The sequence below is a fragment of the Mesocricetus auratus genome, unplaced genomic scaffold, assembly GCF_017639785.1.
Source record: "Mesocricetus auratus isolate SY011 unplaced genomic scaffold, BCM_Maur_2.0 Super-Scaffold_4256, whole genome shotgun sequence".
Taxonomy (NCBI): Eukaryota; Metazoa; Chordata; class Mammalia; order Rodentia; family Cricetidae; genus Mesocricetus; species Mesocricetus auratus.
This window is the reverse complement of record NW_024429182.1, coordinates 4536536-4548897: the sequence shown is the minus strand read 5'-3', so window position 1 is coordinate 4548897 and position 12362 is coordinate 4536536. Positions and strand designations below refer to the sequence as shown.

At 51.5% G+C, this 12362-nt stretch overlaps 1 protein-coding gene across 1 annotated transcript; it reads left to right on the top strand.

Annotated features, from left to right (window-relative positions):
* The first annotated feature begins 6315 nt into the window (after nt 1-6315).
* Nucleotides 6316-9285, top strand: Adrb1 (adrenoceptor beta 1). Its single transcript, XM_005063423.4, has one exon. The coding sequence runs from the start codon at nt 6485-6487 to the stop codon at nt 7883-7885; it is 1401 nt and encodes a 466-aa protein (XP_005063480.3). The 5' UTR covers nt 6316-6484; the 3' UTR covers nt 7886-9285.
* The last annotated feature ends 3077 nt before the right edge of the window (nt 9286-12362 follow it).

Genomic DNA, 12362 nt, shown 5'->3' with positions numbered 1-12362 from the left:
TTTTCAAAGCAGTAAGTGGGAAGAAGGAAACACAAGCAGTTGGCTTTGCCATCCAGAGATGGAGCAGACAAACAGACTTTTCCGCCTGTTCCTCTTGGCAAGTCCACTCAGGTGGGTGGCCCGGGTGCCTGCCTTCCATGGCTGAAGGGAAAACACAACGTCCCCTTTTGTTATAGAGAATCTTCTAGACTAACCTTTTAAGTGGTTCCATTAGTCCACAGAAACTTAGTAAGCACTTTCTACATGGTCAGGACAAGTGGGAGGCCAGATGCTCAGAAGATGACACTCCTGTCCTTAGGACACTTACAGCCAAGGGCTCTGGCATATCCTTGTTGCCATCAACTCGTCACCGCCTACAGTGTGATTGTTTTTCTGGAACACGTTAAGACTGCTAAAAAAGAAAATCTAGGGTTTTAGCAATTGGCACAGCTTGCTGCCAAAAACCTGGACCCGGGTAGATCAAAGCGGTCAGACGAAGGCTCATCACCCATGATGCTAACACGCTCATGAAGGCAGGATTCCAACTGCTCCATAAGTCTTCGTTCCCTTCACCACCGAGGAACAGCAGAAACCTGGAGGCTGGGTTCTGGTTTGTACCTGCTGCCCTGCATCACCCTCCTCCTTCAAGTTGCTAATCAGGGCACTAAACAGTGGACAACTCCTCTCTCTGTGGGCAGTACTTCACTGCTGAGACATACTAGGGAAAATCTGGACAGGAGACGCTTGGGAGCGAGTCTTTCTTTAAAAAGAGGGAGCCATTTGCCAGGGAAACAGCTCGGGCAGGGGAGCTTGCCCAGAACACCTGGAAACCCGAGTTCCAGCTTCAAAATCCTCATAAAAGGTGAATGTTGAAAGCCACACAGCCTGCCCTCTGACCCCACACAGCCTGCCCTCTGACCCCACGCAGCCTGCCCTCTGACCCCACACACTATCCTCACAGTGTGCACTCACACCTACATACAGCAACTTAAAAGCTATTTTAAGTGGGGGCTGGGAGGAGGGCTTTGCTGCATTCATATCTGCATCAGGACCTAGCAGTGAAGAGCTCTTCCAGAGGACCCAGGTTCAATTCCAGCCCACATGGCATCTCATCTTCGTCTAGAACTCCAGTTCCAGAGGATCTGATGCCCCCTTCTGGTCTTCTCGGGCATCAGGTACACACATGATGCACAGACACACATGTAGGTGAAACACTCACGCACATACCATAATCAAAATTTTCCAAAACAGGAAGTGGGGTGTGGGCTGGCGTGCCCCTCAGTGGTACAGCATTTGCTGTATGAGGACCCAAGTTGGATACCAGACCCTCAGCAAAAGGAAAAAGAACAAAAGATAAGATGCATATACCATGTAAAGATATGAAAAAGAAAAAAAATGCATATTTTTTTAGGAAAAATCATCTTTTCAATGATTTGCTTATGATAGGAGAATTAAAAATAGTCCTCCGTTACCCTGCCTCTGAGTCATATTAATATTGATTGTGACAAAGAAGGGGGTCACAATGACTAAGATAGGCTTATCTAAGGGCACGGACTCTTCTGCAAGTCTTGGCACCTTCTGTGGTCTGAAAGGTCACAGCGATAAGACAGAGCTCTATGCATCACGAATATGTGGTGCTTAGATTTTAAAGTAATTTGTCCATGCAGTATGTCATTTATTTCACACGTAATGAGAGTAGAGGGAGAGGGAGACAGACAGACAGACAGACAGACAGAGAGTTAGTTTGAAAGTTGAGAAGTCACCGCTGAAGGTCAAACGACGAAGCCAGGACAGGAGCCTGTATCTTCTGCCTTGCTGTCTGAACACTTTTTGGAAAAATATTATTATTGGCTCCGGCGTCGTTGAATGTACTTGTCAGACACACCAGGAAGAGGAGGAGGCAGAGGGGGGGGAGGGAAGGGGACGCTTCTGAATGTTCCAACTGGCCCCAGCCTTGGCCCTGCTTACTGTATACGTCCTCTGTGCTTGTTGTGATCATAGCAGCTACAGTCGCTTGTCCCTGTGTAAACGGAGGCTACAAAACCAGCTTATGACCTTAAGTGCCACCCTGAGGCAGGCTGTCCTTCAGGTAGTTGGCTCTGACGGGTCCCTGGAGCAAAACATATGGCTTAGGTGAAAGACTGCATCTATGCTTAGGAAGAGCCTGCTTATGCTCTGATTAGGAGACCCTTTGATCAGTGCTGGCTTGATTACAAGTAGCTCGGGGCTATGATCAGCTTCCAGGCAAATTTTGCTAACAGATCTTGATGCATTTTCCTGGCCCATCCCCCAGCAGTTGTCCGACTGGCTCACCTTCATTTTCAAGAGGGGAGACAGCCTTGTCAGGTCCGGGTGGGGTGGATCGAGTGACTGTCAGTCATTGTTCTAGAGGTATTTGACTTGCTCTAGAGCTTGAAATGAGATCGAAGGCATCAGCAATGTTCCCAGGATGGAAATGGTGGCGGTTGGTGGGTGACAGGCAGTGTCATGACACGGGAAAGGCTTGAGAGGTCCCGGCTAACCTGGACCTCAGGACAGAACGGACTACACCATCAGACTGATCATAAAAGGGGTATTTTGAGGTGCTTACATGGAAATATTGACTTGTCTATGGGAATATTAATTATGTGAGTTTTAAACATGAGCGAAGATTCCAAGTCCTGAAATATTCAACCACTTCTCATTCGTGCAAAACAATATTTTAATTAAACATGACATTTATGAATCCAAGTTAAATATTAATGCCAAGTAATTATTAATGAACATGGAAGCTGCAAAAAAAAAAAAGAAAAAAGGTAAGATGGCGCCGGCTCTCCACAAGCATATGACCTAGAAAAGGGGGAAAATAATCCACACAGAGATCAAAACCATTTAAGAGATGTCAAAAGGCAATCTGTCACAGCCACCTGAAAGAGCGACTGTAAGTCAATCCGAGATCATTTCCAGAAGTGACAGGGAAACGATGCAGATCTTCCCATGATGGGATCATGGAGAGTTGAACAGTGAGATAGCGACGTGGGAAGACCATCACTGGTCGGAGGTGGGGTGGGGGATGGGGGGTGGGGGGTCGGGGTGGGGGGCGGAAGGCTGAGGTGCTGAACCAAAAGAGCTTCTTGGTGACCTCAGTCCTTTGGAAATAGTAGATTTGCCTCTGATGCTTTAGGTCAGGCATATGCCTCTTTTTCTTTTGTCAAGCCCAGGGCCTCTGCCGGCTGGGCCACATGCTCACCCTACAATGTGACATTAAATGGAGTCAGGAGAGTTAGGAAACAGAGAATACACACTCCTGTGGGGTGAAGGGAGCGGGACCGGAAAGGAGGCCCCCTTCCCCCCTTCCCCCCAGGAAGGGGCTCATGACTTCTCAAGTGCACTGATTGGCACTAGAACTTTCCATTGTTTTTCCAAAGTGCTGTTAACCTGAGTGATCCACTTTGAGTGGCGAGCAGAGGACATTTTGGCCTAAAGCCTCTACTTTGGGTGCAAGCTGATGCTGAGTTGGAGGAGCATGGCTGCTTTGAGGGGGTGGAAGCATTACACGGTGGTCGGGCGGGCGTGACAGGGTGGACACAGTTGTCATGAGAGTGGGCTAGGTGTCTGAAGAGCATGGTATCACCTTTGGGCCTTCCTCTCTGCGCATGAGTTCCTTGCCAGAGGCAACTGCCTGGACTTGAACCTCCCAAACTTCAGAACTCTGAGCCAAAATAAACCCCTTTACACATTACTCAGTTTCAGGTATCCTGGTCATAGCAACTGAAAACAAACCAAGTCAGTTGCTATATTGGACTTTTTCTTCTTAAGCTCATACCCTTAGCTAAGGGCAAAAGTACTAACAACAACAACAAGCAAACAAAACCGTTGTCTACATGCTAGCCGAAACCACCCTATTCCGAACTCATCTGCCAGGACAGCAGGGAATAAATCTTTGGGGTTCCTCTCTGCTTGCAGCCCTGTATTGGAGGAGATGCTAGAAAAGCCTCCTGGTTTCGAACACTTACACCTGAATGTATTGATTGCACAGAAGTGTAGAGAAACTTGACGTGACACCAAATGATCAAGGGGAAAGTGCTAGGCAAGCCAACCATTCCAGAACGGTGGCCCCGCTGCCAGATGTGTTTACACATACAATAACACAAGGTTACCAACCCCAGCTCCTGACTCAAACAGCTACAACTCATTTCAGGCCTTACCACTCCCAGAAATGCCATGCCCTGAGGACACTGAGGTTGACACACTGCACCCCAATAACACTATTGAACAGAAAGCCTGGCTCCACATTCCCTACGCCCCAGCACTCAGAGGCTCTTTCCTGGTCAGCCTCAGTGTCAACTCATTTCAAAACACAGTGAGCTTTCAGATTGCCCCTTGGGTCACCCTTCCTCTAAAAGCCCTGAGGAAGGGGAAGGAGACCCTGGCTTGAAGATGCTGGGGTGGCTATAGGTGCCAACTCTTTTCACCCTCCGTGTAGCTCATGTTCCCAGATTCTCAAAGCTCCCCGAGTTGGCAGAACTGACGCCTGGTAAGTTCAGGGCAGGGGTGAATAAACAAATCACTCCCCAGTTGTCACACTCCCAATGGCCAAGCACATCCATGCGTTTGACTTTATCAATGGTGTCGTCTTTGCTCTAGACAGCTGTGGCTGCATCTTCCCGAGAGGTGAGGACACCAGCCTGGCCACATGTGGATGCTCCTTGCAGGTGCGATTCTTCCTACTCCAAAGCAAGATAGACTAGCAAGCATTGCATGACATTACATAACACCCCATGCGCCTTCCGCAAGGATTGGACACTGTTTGCTTCACAAGGGCTCAGTTACAGATTTCCTTTCTAAAGCCTGAGGTTTTCCCAGGGGGCAAATCAGAGAAGCCCACCCCAGCCCTGAGGTCCATGCTCACCCTTCCATCATCCAATCCCCCCGGGGGGGGGCGTGGAAAAGAAGCTAATCACTCTAGTTTCAGATTCACTTGCCAATGTGAAGGGGGAAGTGAAACATAACTTTAAATACTTTGAGATTTAATCGCCTTGGGTGTTTATGTATTTTCTTCCCTTGTCTTTCTAAAGCTAATCCCACAGTTTGGAGAATCTGGGAAGTCGGGCAAAGGAGAAAACAGCTATCCTACCAAGAAATCTGCAATCCCATTTCATGACGTCAACCAAAAGGAATAGTTCCCTGTGTTGACTCAGCTCGGATTATAAAACCCAATGGGCGACGGAGCACAAATGCAGGCGTTAAGGTGTTAAAAATCAGAGCCCAAAACTCTGAGGCGTCATTCGGTGTGTTCTTTCTACCCCGGGGTGGCGGCAGTGGTGTCATCTACTCTAGACTTCATGTTGCAAACTTCTTTATACTCGGCACACACCGTGGCGTCATTCTCCTCAGCTGGGGTTGGGGAGTGGTGTGTGTGTGTGTGTGTGTGTGTGTGTGTGTGTGTGTGTGTGTGTGTGTGTGTGTGAACTGGTCCCTGGCGTTGGCTGTTACATCCACAAGCCTTCACTTTCTTTCTCCATTGAGTGCACTTGAGTGACAGCACAGCTCTGCTGAGAACAGCCAGAGAGCCTTTCTGACAGATGCGCGCTCTGCTCCAGCAACCTGCCAGGCTGGAAAGTTCCCTCTAACCGCTAACACCCACTTCCCATTCCCCCAAGCTGTCAGGCTGGCCGGGTCCCCTCTCAATCAGGGAAGGGCCAAGCTGCCTGATGGCAGAACCAGTCTCACAGCTAAACTCCTCCAACCCCAGCAGGCAGGCTGTCCAAGGCGCTCGGCGACGTCTCGAGAACACCAGCAAGATTCCCTTCTCGCTGCAGGGAGCTCGGCACCGGAGGTAGAGAGGCACGGGAGCTGCCGAAGGGAAGGAGGAGGGCTAGGGCAGGAGCGGAGCTCCGCGCCAAGGGAAAAAGAGAGCTGGGTGCTGGGGCGAGCGGGGACCCCTGGAGGGGCGGGGACGCTGGAGGCGGCGCAGGGGGGCGCAGCAGACCCGACTCCGGTAGAAGCCGGAGCAGGAAAGGGCGCGCTCGCTGCTGCCGGTGGGTGCCGGGGAGGTGCTGGCTCCGTAGTCCGCCCGGAATCTTTGGAGCCGCTCAATCGCGGGTAGGAGGGGGTGCCGGGTGTTGGGGGGTGGGGGCACCGTTGTCGGGGGCGTGCCTTGGCGGCGATTGGCTGCGGGAGCCTGACGCGCGGCCCCGGGGGCTGGCTAGGGGGGTGGCAGCGGGGTGGGGTGGGTGTTGGGTGCCGGAGCTGTCGGCCCCGCGCGCTCAGAAACATGCTGAGGTCCCGGCGGCTCTTCCAGCAGCGGCAGCGGCTCCAGCAGCAGCGGCGGCGGCGGCGGCGGCGACAGCGCTCGGCTCCGGCGGAGAAGGCGCTCGGAGTCCATGCCTCCGGCCCCGAGCCGCGGCTGCCCTGACCTGGCCGCGACCTCCCGGCGCGGGCCCCGCAGCCCCGGCTCCTGGGGTGTTCTCCAGCCGCGGCCCAACCCCGCCACACCCCCCGCCCCCGGCCTCCGCAGCTCGGCATGGGCGCGGGGGCGCTCGCCCTGGGCGCCTCCGAACCCTGCAACCTGTCGTCGGCCGCGCCGCTGCCCGACGGCGCGGCCACCGCGGCGCGCCTGCTGGTGCTCGCGTCGCCGCCCGCCTCGCTGCTGCCTCCCATCAGCGAGGGCTCAGCGCCGCTGTCGCAGCAGTGGACTGCGGGCATGGGCCTCCTGCTGGCGCTTATCGTGTTGCTCATCGTGGTGGGCAACGTGCTGGTGATCGTGGCCATCGCCAAGACCCCGCGGCTGCAGACGCTCACCAACCTCTTCATCATGTCCCTGGCCAGCGCTGACCTGGTCATGGGGCTGCTGGTGGTGCCTTTCGGGGCCACCATCGTGGTGTGGGGCCGCTGGGAGTACGGCTCCTTCTTCTGCGAGCTCTGGACTTCGGTGGACGTGCTGTGTGTGACGGCCAGCATCGAGACCCTGTGTGTCATCGCCCTGGACCGCTACCTCGCCATCACGTCGCCCTTCCGCTACCAGAGTCTGCTGACGCGCGCGCGAGCGCGGGCCCTCGTGTGCACGGTGTGGGCCATCTCGGCTCTGGTGTCCTTCCTGCCCATCCTCATGCACTGGTGGCGGGCCGAGAGCGACGAGGCGCGCCGCTGCTACAACGACCCCAAGTGCTGCGATTTCGTCACCAACCGGGCCTACGCCATCGCCTCGTCCGTCGTCTCCTTCTACGTGCCCCTGTGCATCATGGCCTTCGTGTACCTGCGGGTGTTCCGCGAGGCCCAGAAGCAGGTGAAGAAGATCGACAGTTGCGAGCGCCGCTTCCTCGGCGGCCCGGCTCGGCCGCCGTCACCGGCGCCCTCGCCGTCGCCAGGGCCACCGCGCCCCGCAGACTCGCTGGCCAACGGGCGCACCAGCAAGCGGCGGCCGTCGCGCCTCGTGGCCCTGCGGGAGCAGAAGGCGCTCAAGACCCTGGGCATCATCATGGGTGTGTTCACTCTCTGCTGGCTGCCCTTCTTCCTGGCCAACGTGGTGAAGGCCTTCCACCGCGACCTGGTGCCCGATCGCCTCTTCGTCTTCTTTAACTGGCTGGGCTACGCCAACTCGGCCTTCAACCCCATCATCTACTGCCGCAGCCCCGACTTCCGCAAGGCCTTCCAGCGCCTGCTCTGCTGCGCGCGCCGGGTCGCCCGCAGACGCCGCGCATCCCACGGGGACCGGCCGCGCGCCTCGGGCTGCCTGGCTGGAGCTGGGCCGCCGCCGTCCCCTGGAGCTCCCTCGGACGACGACGACGACGATGCAGGGGTCACAGCACCCGCGCGCCTGCTGGAGCCCTGGGCTGGCTGCAACGGCGGGGCGACGACTGTGGACAGCGATTCGAGCCTGGACGAGCCGGGGCGCCGGGACTTCTCCTCGGAATCCAAGGTGTAGAGAGCCAGGCTCTCCCGGCGCACGGACACCGGTCCCCACAGTCCCGGTCTGGACACAGGCTCTGCGTCCCTAGAGGAAGAGAACTTGCCGAGCGCCCCTGAGCAGCTCCCCAGAGGAGAGGAGACCTCTGTTTACTCAAGACCGAAAGCAGGTGAACTCGAAGCCCACAGGTCTATCCGAATCACCCGAGACGAGCCGTACGGCAAAGCCCCGGAATGACCGTAGCGCAAAAAGGAAAGTTGGGAGGAGTTGGGAGAGTGTGGCTTTCTGATTTGTCTTGGGTTCCTTTCTCTCTTGCGGTTCTGCCTTCTGTGTGTACTCGTGATGCACCTTTAGTTTTTGTTTCTTTCTTTTGTTTTTTTTGTTGTTGTTGTTGGTTTTTTTTTTTTATTTCCAGGTGGGTTTTGACATTTTCTGCAAGGACCCGAGTGGAAACTAGGTGGGGAGGGTAAGGGGGGAATGAAGTCTATCACCTGGCCTTCCGGTTCCACACCTAGGAACCTAAGCAGTCAGCTCCAGTTTGGGGTGCTGCTGGGGGCGGTGATAATTAGCCAGGAAGTGTTTTCTTTTGCTTTCTAAAGAAATTGCATATTGGTTCCGGAGTACTGGTGTCTCCGGTTCTTAAAGCAAAGGGAAAAAGATGGATACAAAACAGAGAAATCTGGTTTCGAGAAACGTTAAGCTGTTCGTGGAACAAGGTTCACCTTGCTTTCTTCTGGAGGGCAAACCCTGTCCCCTGCGCGCCTCGGTGGTCCTGCTGAGGGTTTTCTACCTCACTCTGTGCATATTGCACAGCAAGATAGAAAGACTTGTTTATATTAAACAGCTTATTTATGTATCAATATTAGTTGGAAGGACCAGGCGCTGAGTCTCTCTCTGTGACATGTGACTCTGTCAACTGAAGATAGGACAGAAAAAAAGGAAACAGTTGAGATAATTGCACATGTGGCTAAAAACAAAGATGACAAAAAAAAACCAGTGGTTGAAAACGCCATTTTGCACAGTGTTAGGCATTGTAAAGTCCATTGAAGATGTTAACTTGCACAAAAATTAAATATTTTTAATGGGATGGGGAGGTGGGCAGATCTTAAAAAAGCTAAAATAAAATTCAAACTCAGTTCCTCTTGTCTATTATATCATTGAGTTGATGCTTTATTGGGAAATTACCTTTTATACTCTTATCATGGTACTGTAACTGTATTCATATTATAAATATTATCTTACATATTTTTATTATTTTTTTAATGTCCAAGTGCCCACGTGAAATCTGCTGGTAAAATTTAGCACTCGTGTGTATATTCTGTTTCCTCTTGTGTGTGTGACCAAATATTTATTCTCTGGTGCAACTAGCTACTGTGTGAGGAATTGCTCCATGTGCAATAAAACACCAGTGCAGCCAACCAAGGCTGTGTACTGTGTGTCTGTAAGGGTCGGTGGTGACGAGACTGGTAGCCCCTTTAAATATTTCCTCATGACTGGATCACGTAGCAGAGTGCCTGTGGACCAAATAAGGCGTCCACCTACCGAGAACTACAGATTTGCCCTAAATTTTCACAGTCAAAGTCAAGGTAATCCAGACAACTTAGGCATCGTCAAGATGCCATCTGCTGCACTTGACTGAGGAAGGTACCGTGTGTCTTCTGAAGGAGAGAGACAGGGAGCGTGTTGGAGCCCGGTAACTCGGCAGCCACTGCTCACGGACGCGCAGGCAGCCAGGAGCGGCCCACTGGGTGATGTGGCCCGCTTGAAATTTGGTGGTGGCTTCCCACAGCGTGTTTTGTTTCCCCGCTGACAATCACGCTGGGTTCAGGTTTCTCCGGTGGCTGCTTAGAGCGAAGAAAGAAAAGCTTTGATGGTTAAGCAAAGATGTGTATAAAGGGCTTCTGAAGTAAATATTATCTCTCCCGTGTAAGTACCTAGTTCCTTTTCAACAGAAGTTCTGGGTGGGCAGGAAAGGCAAGCTCGGCTTCCTAAGTTTCTCTTAACTTCCTAACAGAGTTATAGCACCCAGCAAATAGAGTATTTTTTTTCTTCATTAAAACTAGTTCCCAAGGAATATATAGTAAAAACCCCCATCCTGAGATTAATTGTACTTTCCCCAAATCTGTTTATTTAATATGCTTTAAACAGGCTTTTCATTTCACGGCTGGACCGTGATGTAACCGAAATGAAAAGCATACGGTTTTGACTCAGGCTCCACTCTTAAGACTGGGAACACACAACTTAGTGAAGGCAGAGGCAGGAAGAACGGTCCTCTCTCGCACAGTGGCATGTTTGAGAGCTCAGTTGTCTGGAAAGGTTAAGGGTGCCGGCCTTCTAGACCCCTGTGGAAGGAAGGCTGGATGAACAGAAGCCAACAAAAGCTCATTAAAACCTTACCCTGTTTCCCAGGAAAAGCACGAAAGTGAGAAATTAAGAGAGAAGGAGAAAGGAAGGAGCAGGGGAGAAAAGAAACCATGGTAGTAAAGTTTTTGAAAAAGACAATACTTAAACTTATTTTTTGGAAAATGTAAATCCGACTTAGGATAAAATAGCACCGTATGTTCCCTAGGAACTGTAGTTGATTCTAGTCAGTCCTGAGCCTGCCACCCCCCAAAGTAGGTACGTGCGTTGGTGGAGGGGTTTATTTGTTAGTCGCGTTAAAACTCAGTGCCTTTAGTTTCTGCTGAAGAGCCCTGAAGGGCCTGGGTGATGCCTGGCTGGCTACATGAAAGACTTCCCCCCTACCTCAAATGTGGGTGCAGGCCTGCAAACCCCAGGTCTGAAATTTGTGAATGTTCTCTCAACTCCACGAACAAATTGCGTAACCTAACTACCTGGTAGATGTGCCCAGTCTCTGTAGTGAACCAGAGGAGTTCTCTCTGATGAGGAACCTGTTGATATGTGCTTGTAGGAAATAGGAAAAAAAAATTTGTGGGGTCTTCTATGGTCTCCAACCAGGTGCTACAGAGACTCACAGATAGACAGTGTCCATGATTCTGAGTGTGCATGAAAACTACTTTGGGTTGTTGTTTAGGAAGATAGCCGTGTGCAGTAGGAATGGCGGAGGCCGGTATGCCAATCTTGAAAGTTACGATAGGCAGTCCTGTGCGTGAGCCGCTGGAATGGTATTGCAGAGAAGGCTGGAGAGGGGCGCTGTGTGTGCAGGAAGCTCGTATCTGTGCACATCAAATTGCCAAGGGCGTCCAACTTGTATCACAGACGTGGGCTGAGGGGCAGTCAAGTTTTGGTGGCTTGCTACACTGGGGATGAGACTGAGCACTGTCAAATTTGGGAATTTTGGAATAATCAAGAATTTTCCAGGACCCTCCCCAGAGTGCAGCTGCAGACACTGGGCTGGTGTGTCTGATGGGCCCTTCATGAATTTGTCACTGCTGAGCTTGGCTCGTTGAGTTTATTTTTCTGTTCTATGCTTTCCTTGGAGCTGGAATTATTAATAACTTCTAAGTGCCTATTGGGAAACCTTTCCTTGTTAAGCATATTCCCCCCAACTTATTTTAATGTCACATTGTGTAGAAATTGCTGACTTCCTCTGGTGTTATGTAGAAATGCCAGGCAGAAGTTCTGGGCCCTGAGTGCCCAAGGAGCCTTGAGAGTTAGGTCCGTGGCAACAGCTCCTTGGGGATGTTCTAGGTGAACGTTAGTCTAGAACTTCTGTGGCTACTTCTCAAAGACATCTGCATTGTGTTCTTAGGGGTAAAGTAGAACTTAGGAGTAGCTCAAATTAAATGCACTGGCACAGATAATGTTGCTTTATTTGTACGTTTCTGGCTCAATGTGCTGAGAAACACTAATTCTTTTGGCTCCCTGCCAATTTCCTACTAATCAAAATGGAGAAGATATGCAGTGTTTGGATTATACCTAAAAATAGTTCCCTGTAGCCACATCAGCAAACGGAATTAAATTAATTTCCCCTTCTTCCCTGTCACTCACACTCTCCACGTTTTTTTTTTAAATTCCCACCACGAATATTGCTTCTGAATCTCCCAATTTTTGAACCTCTACATCCCGAGTGGCGTTGCTCTGTTGTGATGATTTAGGGCAAGCTCCTGCAGACCACTTCCCAGAGAGTAACCGTGTCTGAAACACTTCCCTTTAACCTGCTATCACTTAGAGTCTACCAGTCAGCCCCCCAAAATATAATCCTGGTGGCATTATCATTATTATAAATACTTGGTAGATTAATTTATTGCATCAATGGTCTGTTTACCTTTTAGTGGGAGGAGGGAGTCTCTCAGTCAGTCAGATTGGTTCTGGGGCATTTAAGAGGCTTCCAGATACAATTGCTGTAATGACAGGCTGCAAAGAGCCAGCAGCCTTGAGCGGCCGTGATGGGGTGATCATGAGAACAGGGTCTTCCCAGGCGTGCTAGCGACCCCAGGAAGTTGCTGCCTTTAAATGTCACCTTCACTCAGACACTGGGCACAGGTCATATGCCTGCTTTGTGTACACAGAGCTCGTTCTCATCCTTGAGCCG